Source organism: Eucyclogobius newberryi, unplaced genomic scaffold (genome assembly GCF_026437365.1).
Source record: "Eucyclogobius newberryi isolate DKJ021-1_F unplaced genomic scaffold, fEucNew1.0.hap1 SCAF_1, whole genome shotgun sequence".
Lineage (NCBI taxonomy): Eukaryota > Metazoa > Chordata > Actinopteri > Gobiiformes > Gobiidae > Eucyclogobius > Eucyclogobius newberryi.
Window position 1 is genome coordinate 7,309,357 of NW_027315723.1, and position 22,522 is coordinate 7,331,878.

General features: G+C 40.0%; 2 protein-coding genes across 2 annotated transcripts in view; one reads left to right on the top strand and one right to left on the bottom strand.

Annotated features, from left to right (window-relative positions):
• Window positions 1-514: 514 nt before the first annotated feature.
• Window positions 515-9,506, top strand: sytl3 (synaptotagmin-like 3). The gene is made up of 11 exons (XM_072450682.1): window positions 515-714; window positions 4,209-4,424; window positions 4,687-4,751; window positions 5,081-5,129; window positions 5,215-5,281; window positions 5,378-5,450; window positions 5,787-5,908; window positions 6,511-6,612; window positions 7,805-7,974; window positions 9,121-9,217; window positions 9,307-9,506. Exons 1-11 carry the CDS (start codon window positions 617-619, stop codon window positions 9,487-9,489), a joined length of 1,242 nt encoding a protein of 413 aa, XP_072306783.1. The 5' UTR covers window positions 515-616; the 3' UTR covers window positions 9,490-9,506.
• Window positions 9,507-13,335: 3,829 nt separating this feature from the next.
• The window catches only part of ezrb (ezrin b), a 41,399-nt gene continuing 32,212 nt past the window's right edge, over window positions 13,336-22,522 (bottom strand). The window contains exons 11-14 of the mRNA XM_072454437.1: window positions 20,987-21,147; window positions 18,355-18,447; window positions 17,281-17,526; window positions 13,336-14,732 (exon numbers count right to left, since the gene is read on the bottom strand). Coding sequence (XP_072310538.1) covers window positions 14,568-14,732; window positions 17,281-17,526; window positions 18,355-18,447; window positions 20,987-21,147 — 665 coding nt within the window. The 3' untranslated portion in view covers window positions 13,336-14,567. The remainder of the gene's footprint in view (window positions 14,733-17,280; window positions 17,527-18,354; window positions 18,448-20,986; window positions 21,148-22,522) is intronic.

Consider the following 22,522-nt stretch of genomic DNA (forward strand, 5'->3'; position numbering starts at 1 on the left):
CTGATGTTTGCTGCTGCTGCTCTCTCGCTCGCTCTCTCTCGCTCTCTCTCTCTCTATGTGTGTGTCTCTCTCTCTCTATGTGTGTGTGTGTGTGTGTGTGTTTCTCTATGTGTGTGTCTCTATGTGTCTGTGTCTCTCTCTCTATTTGTGTCTGTGTCTCTCTCTCTCTGTCTCTCTCTATGTGTGTGTCTCTCTATGTGTGTGTCTCTCTCTCTCTATGTGTGTGTGTGTGTGTGTGTGTGTGTTTCTCTATGTGTGTGTCTCTCTCTCTCTCTCTATGTGTGTGTGTTTCTCTATGTGTGTGTGTGTCTCTCTCTCTGTATATGTGTGTGTGTGTGTGTCTCTGTCTGTCTCTCACTGTGTCTCCTCAGTGCGTCTCTTCTCTCTCTCTCTCTCACTGTGTCTCTCTTTCTCTCTCTCTGTTTGTGTATCTCTCTCACACGCTGTATCTCACTGTCTGTCTCTCTCTCTCACACTCTCTCTCTCTCGCGCTCCCTCTCTCTTGCTCTCTCTCCTTTCCTCTAGGAGGCGGGGCACAGGAGGTGGGAGGAGCCGGCAAGAGCCACAAAGCACAAGTTCAGAGCAGAGTCAAACCATAACAAGACCTGACACCAAGATGGAACTGAGTTTACTGAAGGTTCTGGAGCGTGAACAAGTTCTGGAGGTTCTTCGCAGAGACAAACAGCTCCGAGCCATAGAAGAAGACAGGATCAGGTAACTCACTTGGTTCAACAATAGTAATCATAATCAGTTTGTGATTTAAGTGACAGGGAAGTTGTTGATTTAAGCTGAATGTTTTGAAAAAAATAGTCAATGTCTGGACATGGGTTTGAATCTCTGCTGAATGCATACTGTTATGATATGTTGCCTAGGCACGGCTTATTTGTAGAGCAAAATTCGTACACAAGGCATCAAAGTGCTTCACACAACAGGAAATATGCATTAAAATCACACAAACATAACAAACAGTTTAAGACCAAAAAAAAGCAAAGAGGAGCGTGCAAATAAAATCTTTTCAGTCATATGGACAATTAAACAAAACTGTAGCTTAGATTTGAACATTGCCAAAGAAGAAGCTTGTCTCACATCTTCTTCGTCCTGAGAACAGGACTAATGTGATGGTACTTCCTGGTTCTGGTCAGGACCCGAGCAGCAGCGTTCTGGATGAACTGCAGTTGTTTTACAGCTCGTTTGGAGACTTTCTCTTTGTTTCTGTGGCCAAAGACGATGATTTCAGTCTTGTCTGAGTTCAGCTGGAGAAAGTTGTTTTGCATCCACAAACTGCATCTGTTGGATGCAGTGACAGTGAATCCACTGGTCCATAGTCACCTGCCGACAGTGAAACATAGATCTGAGTGTCGTCTGCATCATTGTGATAGGACACATTTTGCTGCTCATCAACTGACCTAACGGCAGCATGTAGAGGTTGAACAGAAGGGGACCCAGGACTGACCCTTGGGGCACCCCACAGATCAGGGGCATGTGGCCCAGCGCTGTGATGAGGTCTAAAACCTGACTGAAAAAACCTGACTGAAAAAACCTGACTGGAAAACATCAAATTAGTAGTTTAGAAAGAGGAAATCTGTGAACTGTAATTACTCAGTACTGCGGCATCAAGACTACTCTTCTCAAGGAGAGGCTTTATGACCGACATTCGGAATGTTCCAGATTGAAGCGACATGTTGACTATGTGAGTGAGTGGTGCTATCAAACTGTTCAGCACAGACTTTAGAAATCTGGTGGATCACACATCGAGGCAGCATGCAGATGAACTGATGATGGTCTCCTGGACAGTTTTGTCAGTTACAGGTGCAAAGTGAGTTAGCTCTAAGTGTCTTGGTGGTTTTAGGGTAATTTTTTGCATTGTGGGATTTATAGCATTTTTAATGCCCTGAACTTTGTCATTAAAGAATAATGCAAACTCATTACACTTGGATGTGAAAATGAGTTCTAATGGCAGCTGAGCTGGAGGGTTTGTTAATCTGTTTACTGTGGCAAACAGGACACGCGAGTTGTTACTGCAGCTTCCACTCAGAAAAATGTCCTTCCCTAGTTCTACATAAAATGAAGTAATGTACAACTTCTCTCTGTAAATCTCTTTTTGAACCTGGAGCTTTGACCTGCACCATTTCTGTTCAGCCCTGCGGCACTCCCTTTTCTGTGCCCTGACCGAATCATCATTTCTCCATTGCGCTTTCTTCTTATTTTGAACAATTTTAGCCTTCATAGGGGCAATGGCACCCATTCAAAACACAAGATGTAACAGAGTTCAACAAATGATTTACATTAGAACATGAGACCTTTTCAAAGTTTATCATTTCCATGAACAGTGCACCTGTGCCATCATTTATGTGTCTCCTCTGAACAACTGCAGGACCAACCGGTGGTTTGGGAGAAACAGACAGGTCAAAGAAGACACAGAAATGATCAGACACAGCAGCATCGACTACATTGACATTTGAAATATTCACCCCCTTTGTATTAGGAGATCTAGAGTGTGTCCTTTGCTGTGGGTGGGGCCACTCACATGCTGAGTAAGACTGAAGGTTTCAAGGACAGCATCAAGTGTTTTTGTCACAAATATTATCAACATGCACATTAAAATCACCTGTAATGACCAAACCATCAAAGTCTGTGAACACAAGTGAAAACATCTCATCAATAATTCTTAGGCAGTGCTGAGGAGGCTTGTATAAAACAATGAAGAGAATGGATGGAGACTGTTTAAGCTCAATTTTAAAGGATACATACTCAAATGATCTGTGGGTATTATTTAATCTCTAAAAATTGCACAGATTCCTCCACCCTTTTGGTTTTCTCGTGTTTCAGATTAAAGTTGGATGGAGCAGATTCTATTAGACTTTTCCTGGTGAGACATTTTCTGTGTTTTTGTCAAACCATGTTTCAGTTGAAAACATGAAATCAAGATTATAAGAAAAAATGAGTTATTTTTCAAACACTTACCTATATTAATGTGGTTATATTGTGACATGTCCAGCTCCGTCCTGGGCTGTGCTCTGGACTCGGTGCAGGAGGTGGGGGACAGGAGGGTCCTGGCTAGATTCACATCTATGCTGGACCATGAGTGTCACCCCCTGTAGGACACTCTCTCCGCTCTGGAGAGCAGCTTCAGTGAGAGACTGATCCACCCTCGATGTGTGAAGGAAAGGTTCCGTAGGTCTTTCCTTCCTGCTGCTGTCAGACTTTATAACAAAAACTGTTAGTACTGAACACTCGCAATACTGACCTAACCTAATACTGATGTACAATTCTGTCATATGTGCAATTACTGTGAAATTCATGTGCAATCTATGTGCTGTCGTGACACATATTCATGTGCAATTACTGTCGTGATCACATGCAATGGTATTTATTTATTTGTCTATGGGAGTTTTTATTTATTTATAGGAGATCTTCTACTGAAAGTGTTTTTCAGACTTCCTATAAGTGATCTGTTCTTCTGTATCTACCTCTGGATCTACCTGCGTTGCACCAATGAAATTTCCCCATGTGGGACAATAAAGGAATATCTTATCTTATCTTATGTATAATCATGAGTTTCAATAAAGATGCGTGACACTGCAGGTGAAGTAAAACGAAAACTTATATTGAGCTATATCAATTTGAACCTGAACATGTTTGTAGTTAATAGTGCCATAATAATTTTACTTGTCCCACACAGTAAAGCTTGTACTGAGGTTATAAAGGAGGATTATTAAAGGGGACGTGAAAATTATGTTTTTGTAACCATCTTATGTTGGTGTTCCCTCATTTACATACTCAAACTTGTATTTCAAACATATTTTTTGATTATGTATGTTTGAATTTGCAGTTTAAGAGTGTTAGTCTATTATGAGGTCACCATGGTCCATACCTGCTTTTTAAACCTATCAGTGTGTTGTTCTGCACAATATCTGTTTTCACCTATCCCCTATCCCCACCCACTGCGCTGTACTTACTTGAAATTTGTATTTAAAATAATTCAGGGTCATACATGTAGGGTTTGAACATTATTGTAGTTTACAATTAACAAAATGTGAAATAATGACCTACTTATCATAGTTTAATGCCAAATAAGTTAATCAATAACAAAGCATAAGATGTGCTCTTTAAGCTTGCAGTGCTTGAGGAAAGATTTGTCTGAGAGTAGCATTTGGCCCAAGAGCCGTAGTTTAGACGTGTCTGATTGAGTGTTTTCATGTTTGCAGACGGCTGAAGCAGGACTTGCAGGAGATGCGTAGAAAAGGTGTAAAAAGCTCGGCTCGGCAGTGCAGCGAGCGGCCATGTGCTCGATGCCAGAGGCCGCTGGGAAAGCTCTGGAACCGAGGAGAAGTCTGCCACGGCTGCAGTCACCGAATCTGCTCCAAATGCCGCATCAGTGTGACCACCATTGACTGGAAATGCACCGTCTGCTTTGCTTACAGGTAACAAGAGATATTCTGAGCATGAGACAATGTTCACAGGAACCAGCCACAGACCACAGAAAGAGCTCAGTCAGACCTGGACCCACATTGACAGTTCTCACGAAATGCATGCAGCAATATATTTAGGGTGAAAGATGACTGTATGGGCTGCTGTTCATGATATTCTTGTAATCGCGGGGTCTAAGTGTGGTTTAGGCAGGACACTGATTGTGACTATTATGTACACTATTGCGTCATAATACTCGTAACTTCTCATTTACAGAGCTGTCAAGTGCCGAACTGGAGAGTGGTTTCTGGAGGAACAGACAAAGAAATTTCCTACCACAGGTTATTTTTCACATTCACATTAAATGATAATGTCCTCTTTAAAATATATTTATAGAGTTTACTGGGGCCATGATTAATGACGAAAAAAGTTGTTTTCCGCCATCAGAAGCTGAACGAGCCCCACAATTGACCAGAACCCACAATTAAAACCAGTTTGCAGTCAAATCCAAAAGGGCTCGCTATGATACGTGTTATAATGCATACAGTTTCTATGAATGATGTTAAACTATTCTTTAAGAGCTAAAAAGAGAATGTATGACTGTATTATTTTTGTAGTGTATATATAAGTATGCAGATCCACATAATGTTCCAGTTTCCTTTACCTGCAGGAAATGAGAGTGTGGGAGAGAAGCTGCTGAAGACCTACGGCGTGCTGAGGTAATCCTGGTGTCTGCATGTTCCATCTGAGTCTGTTTTTTTGTGGTTCTGTTTATTAATATGTTATTATTCTGCATTTCTACAGTCATATAGCCATTGTGCCCCCAACACCACCTCCTCATTTGGATTGTGCGTTTCTGAGCAAATCTGGGGTCTGTATAAGAATATTTTACAATTAGGTTATATTTAACTGCATAATTTATCATTGGGATGCAAAACAATGTGTAATATAATATTTTTTTTTGCAGAACTTAAAAAACTCGAAGTCTTTCAGAAGCTCCATGGAGGATTTGATACTTTCTGTCACCAATAATATAAAACGAACAGGTAACACAAGCCTTGCACTTCAAAAGGAGGTCACATATTTTGCATCCGTTATGTTGTGAGCAAATTACGATTTTAATCTTGCCACAGCGACACACAAAGTCTAAATCTACTGACAAAGATGCATTCATCTGTGTAATACATCCGCCACCGCTTCAGTCATCTGTGATGTCATCAAATTTGGCCAGATAAGAAAAACTTCCAGTTGTAGTAATCAGCAAAAAAAATCCAATAGGCGATGCAGTTGGAGTAGGGATTATATACTTAATATTTAGAGTATTTTTAAATGTTATTCATTATTAAAAACGTGTTTGTAACATTTATGTCCTGCAGAGAAGTCAACATCAGAAAATGATGTCAGGCACGATCACCTCAAGGTTAAAAACTCAATGAAATTGTTCCATCTGAGTGTTCATAAAAGTTTATCCGACACAGACATCAGCAAAAGTCTCAAGGTAAGGACTTCTGGCAAAACTGCATTTAACTCTGACAACATTTGGGATTTGCTTACTTTTCAGTCACTGAAGAAAATTCATGGCTGATTTGTTGGACTTAAAATAGCACACTCATTTTAGATCTATATTTTTCAGTTTCCCAGGTATACGCAGGTGGCACTATAGTACAGACCACTTCAAAATGTTGTTCTTAAACCGTGCAGACAATGAGTGCACATAAGTGTTTTTAATGTTAGTGATATTAAGGTATTTGTGACACACGTAAAAAAAACGCTAAGAGTTTCCAAATAGTTGTGATTAATATTGATGTTCCATGTCTCAAGATTGTGTGAAAAAAATGTGAGCTTATTTGGGTAAAAGCCCGGTGACTAATTCAATGAAATACTGAAGGAGTGAAATCCATAATTTCAATCCAACATGGCTGACTCTTGTTGTAAAAGTCCTGTTCCTCTCAAAGAATTCCTTTTGTTATCCGGATATTGATTAAATCAATGGTCAGTGGTGTTTGACACAAAACTTTGATCTTAAATCTAGATGGATTGTATATATATATAATTGTATGTATATAGCATTTATGGGCTCATTATATATTTCTTTTTCAGCTTTTCAAAGTGCCCAGTCTTCCAAATGTGTTTAAGAAAAGCAGGGAGAGCGACCAAGAGAGCTGTTCTACAGGAGCAGAGGACGACGCCTCCTTCACTTCAGTGGGTTTGAGAACAGTCACTTCCTGTCACATTACACAAGACGATGAAAGATCTGAACCAGTGACGGGGCTAATGCAACACCAGTTTCAAGATTAGAGTAATTCTGTGGAAAGTGCATATGAACCGTTAAGAGGATCCAAACAGTTGTGATGACTGTTACAAAGCTAATTTGAGTTTGTAACAGTGGTAACTAGTTATACATATGTTTGTGAAGAACATGATAGGCTTTCAATACAAACAAGACATTGTGTTTAAGTACTGATCAAAGCTCTTTCATGATTTGTTTCACTGTAATCATGAGGTCACTTTGTTTTTGATGTCCCCATGAAATGAATAATTGATCAACAATGCTACAATACTATATTTGAAAGATAATCAGAGCAATTGTGTGTGGCTTTTACATAAAAATATATATGTTTATGATTTTAATTTATCGTATGATTTTATTATTGTTTGATCCTGTCGGGGCGTCAGATTAGAGGGATAAAGGTAACTTGTTTATCCTGGGTCCAATGCAAGACAGAGACCCTCACAAATCTGTCCAGTGGATTTATCATAGAGAACATGTGCCCACAGAGAGGATGTTTTGGCTGGTATGATGTTTGTAATGGAGTTTAAAGACTCGACTGGAGATAACCTAAGGTTCCGGAATACTTGATGCGATTATGTGTCATGTATTAGTTACTAGGAACGGAACGTAACAATAATCGAAATATTCTGATATCGTATCGCCAAAAGTCTTGATATTGTGGACTCTAACAATATATCGATGAATAACCTCCTTTGCTTAAGTGCATTTCAGCAACAGCTAAAAAGAACAGCGGGGACTACATAGACCATGATCCTTTGCTCCAATTCATAGCAAACTACATGAACAAATAACTGTTACTAAGCGCTTTAGAGATATGACAGAAATGATTCCCACCAAAGACTTGTCAGCGCATTTAAAAAGGGAAAAGTAGCTCTCTACAAACTCAAAATAAATATTGTACTGCAAACTTAATATCGTGATTAATCCCTGTTAGTCACTGTGTATAATTAGGCCTTGGCAAGTTTTTAAACTTTTCTTAGGTTTTATTTAATTTTTTTGCAACTGTTTATTGGAAAAATGACCTCTTGACCTCTGTCTGTCTGCACTCGTAGGCCTAACATTTGACCTCACCTCACACACTTGTTCCCTTGGTTCCTTCAGGGCAGCTGTGGCAGCATGAACACAGACTGTGGAGCCCTGGATGCCCTGACCAGAGCAGGAGAGCTGGAGCTGGCTGTGGCCTACAACAACACAACATCCTGTTTGGAGATTTCAGTTGGCGCCTGTCGAAACTTGACTTGTGGAGACGCCAAAAAGAAGAAATGTAACGCGTACGCACTTCCTTCTTAGTCCTTTCTCCATTTACTGATCCCTTCCAAGCTGTGCTTCACAGGCCAAAAACAATTGGCTATAACGAATATGTTACAAATTACTTAATATATTTTAAAATGATTAATCGATTAGTTGTTTGGACTGCAAAAGGACAATGAAAGTGAGATTTTTACAAGTGTGGGAACTCTGAGGACAGATCTTATCCTGCTCAGAGGAGAATGAAGAGTTCTCAGACCAGTTCACAGACTGAGAATGACTTTTAGATGAAAGTCCAAACACTGTCCACAAGACTTCAACTCAATCTTTTTCTACAGTACTAAATGTCGGTGTAATCCCTCATTCGTCCAGGCGTGTTCCATAGTAGAAAATGCTTCAGTTGTAGTCATCTGGACTCAGTTAGAAAAAATAGACGTTTCGACTCTCATCCAAGAGTCATTGTCATTGTACTAAATGTACACATTTCCTGTGTCTTTTCAGTTGTATTCCTGCTCTGTCTAAGCAGTAAACCTCTTCTCTCAGTACTTGGCATGTTTAGAATTCTGTGATGGGAATTATTCAATGACTCACAATTCTCCTCAGACAAATATTCTAATTTCTGTAAAGTATAGGCTATTTATTTATTATTTCATTCATTTCCTGTCATTCTTACTAAGGACACAAGTGCAGACACATGTGTTTGTGACAATGTAGCCCAATTATTGTTTGGTCCGTCCAATCTAAAAAGTCGATCTGTCCTATTCTGTTACGTGGGTTTGATGTTTGTTTGCGCAAACACTGTTAATAAAAAAAACAACATTAGGTTCAATAGATATTCATTACATAACCCCCAATTGCTTAAACATTTTCTTTTTACATTTGTGGGAGTTTATTGCGATTGTGAGCTCATACCTGATGTTCCTCAAACGTTAAAAAAAAACGTATTTGTCACAATATTGGTGGGTTTATTACATTAAATGTGATTATATTTGTAATACTATGTACATATTGGTTAGTACTGGATGGGAGACAGCAGGGAAAACCAGTGACTTTAGCACCAACTGTCCACTTTGCCTCCAGTGTTGATTTATGATAATACAACACGTGCACTGTCCCCACCAAATAAACCAATATGTTTTATGGTTTTGTTGTGCACTTTTCATTCACAGGTATGTCCAAGTGTTCATCCGCCCGGAGAAGCACGCTAAGCTGAAAACCACAGTGAAGAAAAACACCACAAATCCAGTCTACATGGAGGTCTTAAAGGTCCTGCTTTGAGAATGTGGCTAAATATATATCCGCTCTCAACAATTATACAGGTTTCTCATGACGAGGGTTTATGTGTTTGTTTACAGCATCACGTAGAGCGCTCCATGTTGACTGGCAAGCAGCTGCAGGCCTGCGTTTTCAACTCTGGGAGCCTGAGGAGGAAAGCCTTCATGGGGGAAGCCTTGATTCCTCTGGACGGGTGGGCTTTGGACACGCCCGTGCAGAGCTTCCACTGGTATCCACTGTGCGCCAAAGTAAGACGACTGTGATGTTGATAATATAATCATTCTTATTGTATATATATATGTTTGGTTGCTAAAGTGCTGCAGTGTTCGTGAACGTTCCATCTATTGTCCCGCATCTGAGTTCACAAACCCACACGTTCACACCTGCATACGTGCACATGGGATGCAAAGGCAGGTAAAGTGTCTTGCCCGAGGACACAATGGCAGTGTGTTGTCTATTGAACCTCTAACCTCCGGACAAGGGTCACGGCTGCCACATAACCTGACATTGGTACATCGGTGGTTGCTGCTAAAATGCTAAAAAAACCTTTCAACATCTACACGATGAACTGCAGAGGATGAGGTGAACTTCATCCAAATAATCTACATATTCAGTACAAGGAGAGCATATGGTGGACATCAGCAGCCATTACATTTTTTGAAAATGACAGCTTAAAGCAGTTGTGCTATCTTTGTTTCCAAACATAGACACAATAGTAAAGGTAGAAGCCGATATTAATCAACAGAATGGGCCTTTATAGCAGGTTGACGGTTTAAATCCCTCATTATGTCTGTGCGGTTTGCAGCAGGACACGGTGCTTTGGACACTGCGCTCACTTCACCTTCTCTGTGACACACACCTGTCTGTCCACACTCACCTGTCTGTCCACACACACTTGTCTGTCCACACACACTTGTCTGTCCACACACACTTGTCTGTCCACACACACTTGTCTGTCCACACACACCTGTCTGTCCACACACACTTGTCTGTCCACACACACTTGTCTGTCCACACTCACCTGTCTGTCCACACTCACCTGTCTGTCCACACTCACTTGTCTGTCCACACACACCTGTCTGTCCACACACACTTGTCTGTCCACACACACTTGTCTGTCCACACACACCTGTCTGTCCACACACACTTGTCTGTCCACACACACCTGTCTGTCCACACACACCTGTCTGTCCACCACATCATATAATATTATATATTTAACATCTACTCATATTTATTCTTGCTCATGTCAGGTTGTTGAATGTTGGCATATGTCAGATTTGGTTTGCTCACCAGTTGTGGGTCTATCTGGAACTTATCTATATTTTTTGTATTTATTTGTTTGATTAAAACCATCAGTTGGGTTGATAAATCAAATAAAAAAATATGATTACAGCATTTTAAAACTCAACAAACAAACAAACAAACAAACAAACAAACAACAAACAAATGGGTGACATGAAACAGTCACATCATATGTCAAACACATGTTGCATCCTTTGTAGTAGTAGTAGTAGTAGTAGCTCTTGTAGTTGTAGTTGCAGTAGTAGCTCTTGTAGTTGTAGTAGTAGCTCTTGTAGTTGTAGTCGTAGTAGTAGCTCTTGTAGTTGTAGTTGTAGTCGTAGTAGTAGCTCTTGTAGTAGTAGTAGTTCTAGTTGTAGTAGCTCTAATAGTAGTAGTTCTAGTTGTAGTAGCTCTAATAGTAGTAGTTCTAGTTGTAGTAGCTCTTGTAGTAGTAGTTCTAGTTGTAGTAGCTCTTGTAGTAGTAGTAGTTCTTGTAGTAGTAGCTCTTGTAGTAGGAGTAGTAGTTGTTATTGTTGTAGTAGTAGCTCTTGTAGTAGTCACCTTCATCATTGCAGTACTTTAAGTACCTTCTCTCAGTGGATTGTCACCAATCACAGACAGAGCCACATCTTGGCCTTGATTGATTTTCCTGCTTTTTGGTTTCTTAAGTTTGTCTTCTTCTTGTATAGTTGCAGTAGATCACTCGTGTGTACTCTGGACTGTTCTACATGTGAATAAATACAATTTGAGGAGCAAGTCTTCCTTCTACCATCAGGGGTCATGCTTGCCTACTTTTCCACTCTGACCAGGGTGTGTCAACAAACTGGCAATAGTCTTTTTGTGAGGAAACGAGTGATGTGGTCTTAGGTCCTACAACATGAAAACAAATCTCTGTTTCTCACAGACAGAAGTTTTTGTGACTGACACATTCCTGACGAGAGGAAGAGCTGTCGATGCTGACGCTGTGTTTCTGTATTTTAGGAGTCTAATAACTGGACCTGATCGCCTGTCTCTGGGACCTCAGCTGTTTAAAGTCACTTCAAGTTCACACTGTTTTCCTGGTGCACGGTGGCAAAGGCGGTTAGCGCTTCTGCCTGCCACGAAGGAGATCATGGGTTCGATTCCCGGACCAGACCAACATCACATGATCTCCTCCCACCGTCCAAAGACATGCATGTGTTAGGCAAAATTGGTGACTCTAAATTGGCCCTAGTGAATGAATGTGAGAGTGAATGATTGTCTGTAATGTCTGTGTCTCTCTGTTGACCTTGCGATGAGTTGGCCACTGTCCAGGGTATACCCCGCCTAAGGCCCAAAGTCACTGGGATAGGCTCCAGTCACCCGCGAATGAAAAGTATATTTCCATAAGAAATACTGATGAAAAAATATCAGTGTCTTTGGACTCGGGGAGGCAATATTTACAAATCTCTGCATCTGAGCTTTATTTGCTATCTTATTTATCATTATTTATTATCTTTTTGTTTTCTCTCTATCTGAAAATGAGTGTTCAAACAGAGACGGCTCAGTCATTTTAAAAATGATGTCATATGGTGTTTGCTGTTTGCCCTTTCATCTGTGATACATTTGCAGATACATTTCAGATAAATTGGTCAAAAGTTTTGTTTCAGATTCCCTGTGAGGACAAACCACCAGGTGCACTTCTCACTTTAAGGTTAACTTATGAAATATTCACACATTTCCATTCAGATTAAGTTATAACTAAAGAATGCAAATTAGTTTATATTCATTAGTTCATAAACACTAAAAACAGCTTTTACTTTCATGATCAATTTGTAGCATTTTTGAGGTATTTAGCAGCAAAATAAATAAGTAATTTCATTGCAAAAACTTGAAACTCAAAACCTAAATTGTACAAACTGAAGTTGGATGGGACTCTACAAAGAGGTAACTACTCTTATTGGCTAATATTGTGTTAGAGTAAATGAAAGACTAAAAACAAGCAGTCACTTTCCTCCTGTGAGAGCCTCTTGAAGTTCTTGGCTCTGAGTCTGAACTTTACTGTGGTTTTCTCCTTCCACAATGAGCTCTTTGTGCAGTGGCAAAAAGTCCTCATTCACACTCTCTCTACCTTTTCTTTGGGAGGAGCAAACATGCACTTGTATTAACTACAGAATATGTCTCCATGGAAACAACATTAACATGACACAAGGCTGAGCCAGACTTTTGGGACGCGGGCCAGCCGGAAACATTGTACGCTTTATTATTGTTACATGACTTATTATATCAATAAAGGTTTGTTTTAGCAATGCACTTCCTTCTATTGAAATATGCAAACTCTAGTAAAGGCGTAAATGAGTGATGAGTGAAACTGGACGTGTTATTCCGTGGTCAGTGAGAATTCTAACGCTAACCGGAGTGCGTTTATTTTATATAAGCGCACATGTGGTTCCAGCAGCAGTAAATCACAGTTTTTATCATTACGCTGTGGCCATCACCGTAGCAACAGGTAAACAAATGAGCTACTGTTAAAAGGGACTAGCGTCAACTAAAACGGAGATAACTGATCCCTCGGACAGCAAAATGACCGCAAACAGTTTGTTATATTCACCAATTGACGCTCGCGGTTTGAGGGACCCGCGGTATAAGTGGATTAAATAACTCACGTGTTACGCAGTTTTAACACGTTTGTGTCTGTGGCGACATTAGCAGCATTAGCATTAGCAAAACAGACATAACTGCACATTTCTAACTAGAATAGGGTAAAGTAGAGAGCAACTAAAGGGGAAATAACACAAGGACTATGAATATGTTAGTGGGATATGTAAGCATTAAACAACAAGTACCATAGGTTCTCTACAATCAACACACGTACAATAAAATGTATTTATTTGCTAATGAATATTGTATTTAACATATAAACTTTCCAATAAACCATATGTGTATTAAACGCAAAATATATAAATTGAACTGAAAAAAAAAAACATTTCCATATCCCACAAATAGTATAAATAAGTGACTCAAGCATGATTTTAAACTATAGCAACATATGTTTTAAATAAAAACTCAAATTGCGATTCTTTCAAACACTAAAAACGGCTTCTAACTCACATGCATTCAACCAATTACAGCCCTTGCTCCAAAGTATTGTTTGCAATTCTGCAAATTCTTTGTAGTAATTTATTCTAGATTTGTCTCAGTACAGAATAAAAATAAAAATACAATAAATCAATTGGGCCCAAAAATTATGAATTTCACAAATTCAAAAATATCTGGACAAAAGCGGGGCGGGAGGGAGTTTCTGTTTTGTCCACAACTAATATTTAAATGAACACCATGTCACTTTTCATGTGGGGGTCTGACTCCTGCTTTTCTTCATGGAGACGTTATTGCTTCGCCTACAATGTTCCAGGACGTGGCATTAAATGTATCTGTCTCCACTGGGACGAGCAGATGATGCATCAGGCCATGTCTCTGTGGAGAGGTGAGAAATAATGCATGTTCTTTATCCTTTTTTATCCACCTTATTCCAGAAGCCCGTCTGAGCGCCGCCATACGCCATTCTTCCGGTCGTTAGTTAACATAAGGCTGTCGACCTTGAGAGAAAATAAGTTCTACACGGACTAAAAAGCCGTTTTCGGGCCGCTCATGGAATCTGCGCAGTGTTGACTTGTTTGTCACATGAACATTGGATATTTTACACATATTAATCTACTTTGAAGCATGTTTTAGTTTTCTTTTCCTTTGTTCTCCATTTAAACCAATGGAGTTCCCGCTGAACCGGAAGTGAGATCATAACAAGTGCTAATCACGTGGGAAAAGAAGGGAAAGTGGGCGGGGCGAAATAAGGTCAATAGAGAAGTTTAATGCCAGACTATGGAACATTCCTGCCACAGCAATATCATCTCCACGGAGAAGAGCAAGTGACAGACCCTCCACTTGAAAAGTTACATTGTACACCTTTGAAACTAAAATAACTGAGTCTGAAAACAGATCTCAAACACTTTGGCACGAGAGTGTTTGCCTCATGTGGGTGATGACGCTCTGTTTCCATGAGTCTGTTTAAAAGTGAGACGTGCTCGACTCCACAGCGGGGGCATTACAAGGCCTCAAACTCGTCGATCCTCTGCTTGGTGTTCCCCTGTCGGATCTGCCGCAGCGTCTTGTACTTGTCCCGTCCCACTCGCACGTTCTCACTGTGCAGGATGTCGTTTGCCGTTTTCTTTGAGTCGTCCCGGGCATGCGCCAACTCTGAGGTCAGGGCCTGGAAAGGAGGAGCACAGGACGGTTTCATTTCACAATGTTGAAATGCATTGTATTCATGAACACTCAGGGCTCTTTGCATTATGCTCAGTGGTGGTAAACTGCTGCTGGCCACAGCTGCCCTGGTTTAGACTGAAGCGAGGCTGCCAATCTGTGCCAGCGGCTCCTTTGACCTTCACCAATCACTAACACATCACATTTATACTCTCCACTTGCCTGGAGACATGACATCATGCACGACACCACTATATGGAGGACCCCGAGTGTCTCATTAAATGGGATAAAATCTTTCTCAAAAGAGTCTTAAAAGAGTTTATAATAAATAAATTAAAAAATGCTTCATGAAAAGTGTTCACATTACTTAATTAATTGATTTCTAAAACTGATTTGTGAAAAACTTTGAACTACAAATACTTCAGTTAATTTACAAATCCTTTTAGGAAAACCTTTTTTCAATGTGTATTACCTTCTTCAATTAACCACTATAATGGGCCCTTTTCACAAAACCGATTGGATAGTTCTGTTTGCTTAAAAAATGCGGAGAATTAACTGAGTCTCACAAAAATAAATCTATAATTAATTGGCACAAAGCGAGTTACAGATGGATAATCACAGGCAGCATGTTAATACCTTTAAATACCATGTAAATACTTCACCTGAGGACATCTATCAAAGTAAGTGGTTTTGTCTCCAGCTAATGCTAACATAAAATAAATGTAGTCATTAATGTTAAAATGACACCACAAACTGAACTAACCTGTTCACAAAAACACTACAATGTACTTTTATCAGGTTTGTTTTATATTTAAGTTAATGTATGTTCGCTTTTAGCTTTGAGACAAAAACACTTTTATAAACATGTAGGTTCCTACAGTGACATATTTACATGGTACATTAAAGTCTTAATATGCTGCAGTGAGTATCCATCTATAACTTACGCTTTTTACTACTTTATTTTTAAGTTTGAATAAGTAAAGCTAATGTAGTTGGTGTGACCCTTCATTTATCCAGGAGTGTTCCATTGTAGAAAAAATGGAGTTATATCATCTGGACTCACAACGTTTCGAGAGTAGGACATAAAACCTGAGTTCCCAGACTGGATTTGCAGATTGAGCGTGACTCTTGGATGAGAGTCGAAACATTTTGTTTTCTAAAAACACATCCAGACGATACAACTGAATCTTTTCTTCAATAAAACGTATGTACAAAACTGCCACAACAAAAGAATGCTAAAGATAAATCCACAAACCAGCAAAACTGCAGGAATTGAGTTGGAGAAAAAAATATGATTATGATTATAACAATAATAAACACAACAACAAATGAATAGTTAACATAAACTACAACTAAAATAACAACAATTACAATATTATTACTGCCATCACCATCATCTCCATCATCATCATATCCAATTTGAATGCCCTGGTGTTTCGGTGCACTTTGGTTTTTAATCACCAAGACAGGTTCCTATGTTTGTGAGCAATAAACCTTTTTTGATTCTGATTCTGATTCTGATCATTAGCAACAAACAGAATACACTGCTGTTCTCTTCTTGCATCCATTGATTGTCATTGTCATTTTTCATTCAATGTTACTCTTTGTATTGTATTGATCCACTTCTGCCCCTTTTCCATTAGTACCATCTCGACTCCACTCACTCTTAACATGGGGAAGGGTACTTTTCTCCAGCTCTTTAATTATCATTTTCAATGTCTGAATATGTAACTTTCATCTGACTTTCATATTTGGATTTATTTGAGCAAGTCTCTGCTTATTCCCACAGAGAATGAACAAAAGGAGAAGTGGAGATCTGCACTTGTAAACGGGAAAAGGGCCTATTGGCTTTTCTGGTCTTCCTGGCTAGTGTAAACAAGGAGTCCTCTGATTGGCTTACAAGTTTCTCAAACCAGTCAGGGACACATTTCCAGATTGTGCTGGACGTTTTTATCCATGGTGCGTGTTCTGGGTTAATGGGGGAAACCGGAGGAAACTCGCCCAGACACAGGTCGAAATATTCAAACCCAAAGTCCAACCCCGGAGTCAATCCTGCCGCCGTCTTGGAGAGATGCGGGAGTGCTAGCCATTAAACCACTGTATACATAAAATATATTTGTTTTATTTTGTACAATTCAGAGGCTGGAACCAAATCCATCCCCCCTGACTCAGCCCAGGACCCCCTGCAGGTCTCAGATGGACATGATCCACTGGCAATTCAGACAATCGGAGAATTGCTTCAGAGAAAAAAATATATATTTTCAAAAATGTTTCCATGCTCTCTTCAGTTGCAGAAACCAAACACAAAATGATTCATATTTAAAATTAAAAAAAGCTCTGTTGAAATGTGAAAAAATGATAAATTCCCCCAAACCTTTGATAAATCCGTACCGGTAATTAGAAAATATGACCAACTTGACTGTAATAGAGCTCAAAAACCACATAAGTCTAGCAGATTAAACTAAATACTGTGTGATAAGGTATTGTCTATGTAGTGAGTAGTAGTAGTAGTAAATAGTAGTATTGTCTGAGATAGAAGAGGAGGCGCCGCTGACCTTCAGCTGCTCCTGGACCCTCTGGTTCTTTTCCGCCTCGGTCAGCCGCTCCTCCTCGTTGCGGTGCTGCTCAATGGCCTCGTACTGCAGGTGAGCGCTGTGGGAGTCCTCGCTGTCGCTGTTGTCATCCAGCTGGTCGTACATGGGTGGGGGAGGCGGAGGGGGTGATGGAGATGGAGGGGGTGGCGCCACCATGTTGACCAGCTCCTCTCTGGTCTTCATCAGATCATCCTGCGCCGCTTGGGCCTGGCCACAACGTATTTGGGGATATTTGGGTTAAATTTGAACTTTGACATACAATTTGAATCCTACCACTCACTCATTGTGCCCCACTGTGCCCATTCCACACTGAACTACACACTTCTTGACCTCTTGCCACTCACTCACGTGCCCATTCCACACTGAACTACACACTTCTTGACCTCTTGCCACTCACTCACGTGCCCATTCCACACTGAACTACACACCTCTTGACCTCTTGCCACACCTCCCTCTGGAATAATCCGGAACTGCGGGTGGGCTGATGTGTTCATTTGTGCTGCTGATGTGTTGCTATTTACTATTTTTGGACTCTCAATAGAGCGACTTGTTATTGATGGACTTTGGATACTGCAATTTCTCATAAATGGATTTGTTCTGCATTTGTTGTTATTGATATCATTGAATAGCCATCAATTTTGAATGTCTGCCCTGTTTGTTATATGTCTGTATGTCATTTATTATTTTATGAAATATGTTGGTTTCCTGTACACTTCATTTATTGCACAATCCTTTCTCTGTAGCATTTTGTCAAAGCTCTCTGCAGCCACTTGATCACATATTTGGTGATTGACAGGAATTCCATGGTGACGCTGAGGGGAGGGGCTTCAGAATATGCTATGACGGTGAAGGACAGGAGGAGGTGGTAAAGACAATCTGCTTTTGATGTTGATTATTATTTGATTTTCATTTGATTATTATAATTTGCCCCATCTAATCATTGTTTAGGAGATCAAAAAACCGTCAATAGAAGTTGGATTGGAACACAAGAGAGGTGAAGGGACGGAAAGGTGCTGTGGTGGGTCAGTGACTCACCTTGTACTGCCATGAGCGAGCCTCATCTTCTTTGAGTTTTTTGGCCTCTTCCAGAAGTTTAATCTTCGCTGAGCGCTCCTCCAGCTCGGCCGCCTGTGAAATGCAAAGGAAGTTCATGTTTAATGAAGTTTAGTGCAGCCAAACAATAAAAGAATCAGCAGATTAAGTGTTATTAATCTTATACAAAAGTGTGATTAATAATAATTCATGTCATTAACGTACGTAATTTACCTTTCCCAATATTAGATGAGCCTTTATCTTTTTTATCTTGAGTTTCTCTTGCTCTAAGTCTCTATTTGTAATAGTTATTCTGCTTCTCCAATACCACCAATACTGTTTCATTTTCTAACTTTCTGCTGGTAAAATCAAACATTTTGGTCAGTCCATTGAAGTCATTTCAGACTTGTTGGAGCTTTGAACCATGTTGTAATTGTTCCTTAAACATTAAACCATCAAAGTTGTGTTTAGAGTTGTATTTACACATGATAAATTGCTATGTTTGCTATCGTCAATTGCAGCTCTACAAAAACAACTTGAAGAGGCCGGAGCAAAACAGCGGCGGCGTAAGTAAGTAAATGGACTTATATTTATATTGTGGATTTAAGTTTTAGATCATTATTACAATTTAAGATGTTCAAACTAGGGATGTCCCGATCAGGTTTTTTTGGCCCAGATCCGATTCCGAGTCATCTGATTTTGAGTATTTGCTGATACCGAGTCCCGATCCGATACTTTCATAACACATTTGAAAAAATGTACAAATGCAACATAAACAGGTTGTCCCCAGTTATATTTTATTTCTTAACACTTTAACAGTGCACCTTTCTTTGAGGTAGCTTGAATAAGAAATAATAGTACAAAATTTGAATTCAACTTAAAATACCCAGCAGCATGTAAACAAATAAGCAAAGTGTGTATTAAATGAAAGTGCAAGAATGTCATAAAGTAAGGCCATAATGTGCTTTTCAGAACTGCACTCTTAATTCTCTTCTGGCTTATAATAAATGTATGTTTTTCTTGATGAAATCCGTCTGAATGTCGAGTCGAGCCACGGTGTCTATCACGCCGTGCCCACACTCCATCTCACCCATGGCTTTCTTCATATTAGCAGCATTTGTCGCGCAAAATGACATGCACCCGTTGCTTGTCGATGCCCAAGTTGTTGAGCATTTTTTCCTTAATCTGTGTGATGCGCTCTGCTGTGACAAACAAAACTAAAGTTTACTGAAGTAAAGTGAGGGCTTTACGGCAGTAAAATGTCGTGATCCGTTCATGCATTATACGGAGGTGAGAGAATATAATAATCTTGAAATGTATAGCGCTGATCAAACTAATAAGAGTAAAATTTATATCCTATCACTGAACGGGACGCAACATCCGATATCGATCGAGTCTGAAACCACATCGGATTGGGACATATATATATATTTTTCTTCACGTTGTTTAATTATTTCAATTCTTCACAAATCTAAATAAATAAAACCTATAAAAAAAGCTGTATTGGCTATTATTTAAGTCTACTCCATAATATATCTGTGTCGTCACATTGTTAGGTAAATGTACATAACCAAACAACAGGCTAGGTGGGGTTCAAGGCCCTTCATTGCGTCTTGCGGGTGTAACTGGCTCTTACGGTGGACAGATGTGAGCTGCTTCTGTTGGCCCATATTATTCAGTTTAACCAAACAGGCTCTTTTAGATTATGTAGGAGGCTTTAAATGGAAGAGGAGGAGCCTTGCTGATATCACAGTTAATGTAAATGTGAGATCCACAATGTTCTCGCCAAATACTTTTTGCTACCCGTCCTTTATTTACCCGTCCTTTATTTCTTCTGAGTCCTTTATTTCTTCTGAGAGCTCGCGGTGTTCAACTTGGCATTGGTTTGTTCTGTGGCGCAGAGCAAAACTGCACCGCTCTCGTCCACGATTGAAACATCAGCCACTGAGTGATCGTCCACGTGTGGACTCGCTGGGCTGAGGTTTGAGGATGGCGGTGGGACACCGCCGCAGGCGCTAGCAAAAAGTATTTGGCGAGAACATTGTGGATCTCACATTTACATTAACTGTGATATCAGCAAGGCTCCTCCTTTTCCATTTAAAGCCTCCTACATAATCTAAAAGAGCCTGTTTGGTCTAAACAGGCCATGTGATTAATCTGCATTAGTTCAGATTAATGTGTTCAATTTCTATGATTAATCTCACAATCATTTGCCCTAATTATGCATCACTTGCATTTAGTGATAATTTGTTATACACATGGATCATTATTTTTTTACATATTGTTTCCTTTAACCAAAATAGTCCATTGACTTCCAGTTCAAAGTCACGTAACTGATTCTCAACTGCCCTCTAACCTAGGGCCAAACTGCCATGATGCTTTGCACATGTGGAATCTCACCAGGGACTGTGGATTCAAGTCGCAGTAGTTCAACCAGTTGAAGAGCAACGATATCGTAACATGCTGTTATATTATTACAATCCGACTTAAATTCATTGAGAAATGATTCGAATGAGGAACTGAATCTAAGACACATGTGCTATAATGTAGGCAGCCGCGCTCACGCCATGGCCATAAGCACTATATGTCTGTTTCAAAGTTTCTCCTCCTTGACACTTGGTCAGTTTCCACTCACCAGTTGCTCCTGGTTGTGCTGCTGGTCAGCTGCCTGCCGGGCCAGCTCCTCTTTGGCCAGCAGCGCAGCCTGTCGTTCACTTTCCAGACGCGCTGCCTCCTCCTCGACCCTCCTGCGCTCCTGCTCCAGGGCCATAGCCCGTTTCATCTGGTCGTGGAGGTCTGAAACGCACACGTCAGTGCCGTACAGTCATACAGTTGTTTCAATTATTACCATCTTTGTGCTCTACTTTTTTCCAGCTCAAAACTGGATTCAACTAGAAAAACCAGTAGAAGGAGTGAAATAAGTAGTAGGAGCGGCCTCAACGAAACCCATCAGCGCTTCACAACCTTTACATGAATGCGAGGAGCCCGGGTTCTGGCCGACTCCAATTTAACACAATTGCCAAAATACATGTAAATCCAGAACTCCAATTGTGGGTGATTGTTATTCAATGCAGTTTTACAACTAAAAATATGTACTGGGATTACTGCTGACATCAGTGAAGGTCTGCATGGATCATATTAGATGTATGTGTTTATGTGTTTAGAGGTGTTCTCACTCATAAGACATCACGGTCTCTTTCCCAAGGATTAGCTTGTTTTTCATTGTTTTAATCTTCGTTAAAACTCAACGGTGAAACTCGGTAGATTAAAACAATGAAAAACAAGCGGAACATACGATAAGCGGAATAAGCGGAATATACTATACTATATTCACACAGGAGAGGCAAAAGCAACGCATTTCCTAACTTTGTCTTGATTTTATTTGCAACCAAGTTTTAAATGCTAAGTTAGAGGCAGAGTTGCCAGGTCTGTGTATTTCCAGTGGCCACAGGTGAAAAAATATTGTCTGCAAGTTTTGCAGAGCTATTTTCATGCAAAATCTGTTACTTTTAGAAAAATGCTAATTGAAAGTCCTGAATTTCAGTGACGAATGTGAGAAAGGGACAAAGGAGGAAAATACAGCCTTAGTTTTTCAGACCCTTATATGCTATAAGAAACATATAAAACAAAAGAGCAACTTTGATCCAGGCCACGTGTGGTGGTGCAGTGCACACTCTTAAACAGCCGCCATGGATTTCAAAGCTAACTTGTGCTCTCTAATACCAGAACTTAGTGAAATGACAAAGTGGGAATGTGATATATTGACAGGATCTGAATTTGCCCTACAGCGGATACACAGCATACACAGTGCGGAATGTATTCACAGCGCTTCACTTTTTCCATGTTCTGTTGTGCTACAGCTAATTAAAAAGGATTACCGTAAATTCATTATTTGCCTCAAAACTCTACAAACAACACCCCATAATAACAACTTGAAAGAAGTCGGTGTAATCCCTCATTCGTGTTCCAGTGTAGAAAGAGATTCAGCTGTAGTCATCTGGACTCGATACGTTCCGACTCTCATCCAAGAGTCATTCTCAATCTCCAGTCCTGATTCACAGATTGAGAAGGACTCTTGGATGAAGGTCGAAACATATACAAAAAAACAGAGTCCAGATGACTATTAATGAATCTTTTTCTACAACTTGAAAGGAGGTTGTTAGATGTGTGA

Excerpts from the sequence above, each read along its gene's own strand:
- sytl3 (XM_072450682.1), top strand. The coding sequence starts at position 617 with ATGGAACTGAGTTTACTGAAGGTTCTGGAGCGTGAACAAGTTCTGGAG. Across the intron at positions 4,752-5,080 it reads AAAGAAATTTCCTACCACAG|GAAATGAGAGTGTGGGAGAG; the intron begins GTTATTTTTCAC and ends CTTTACCTGCAG. Across the intron at positions 5,451-5,786 it reads TGTCACCAATAATATAAAAC|AGAAGTCAACATCAGAAAAT; the intron begins GAACAGGTAACA and ends TATGTCCTGCAG.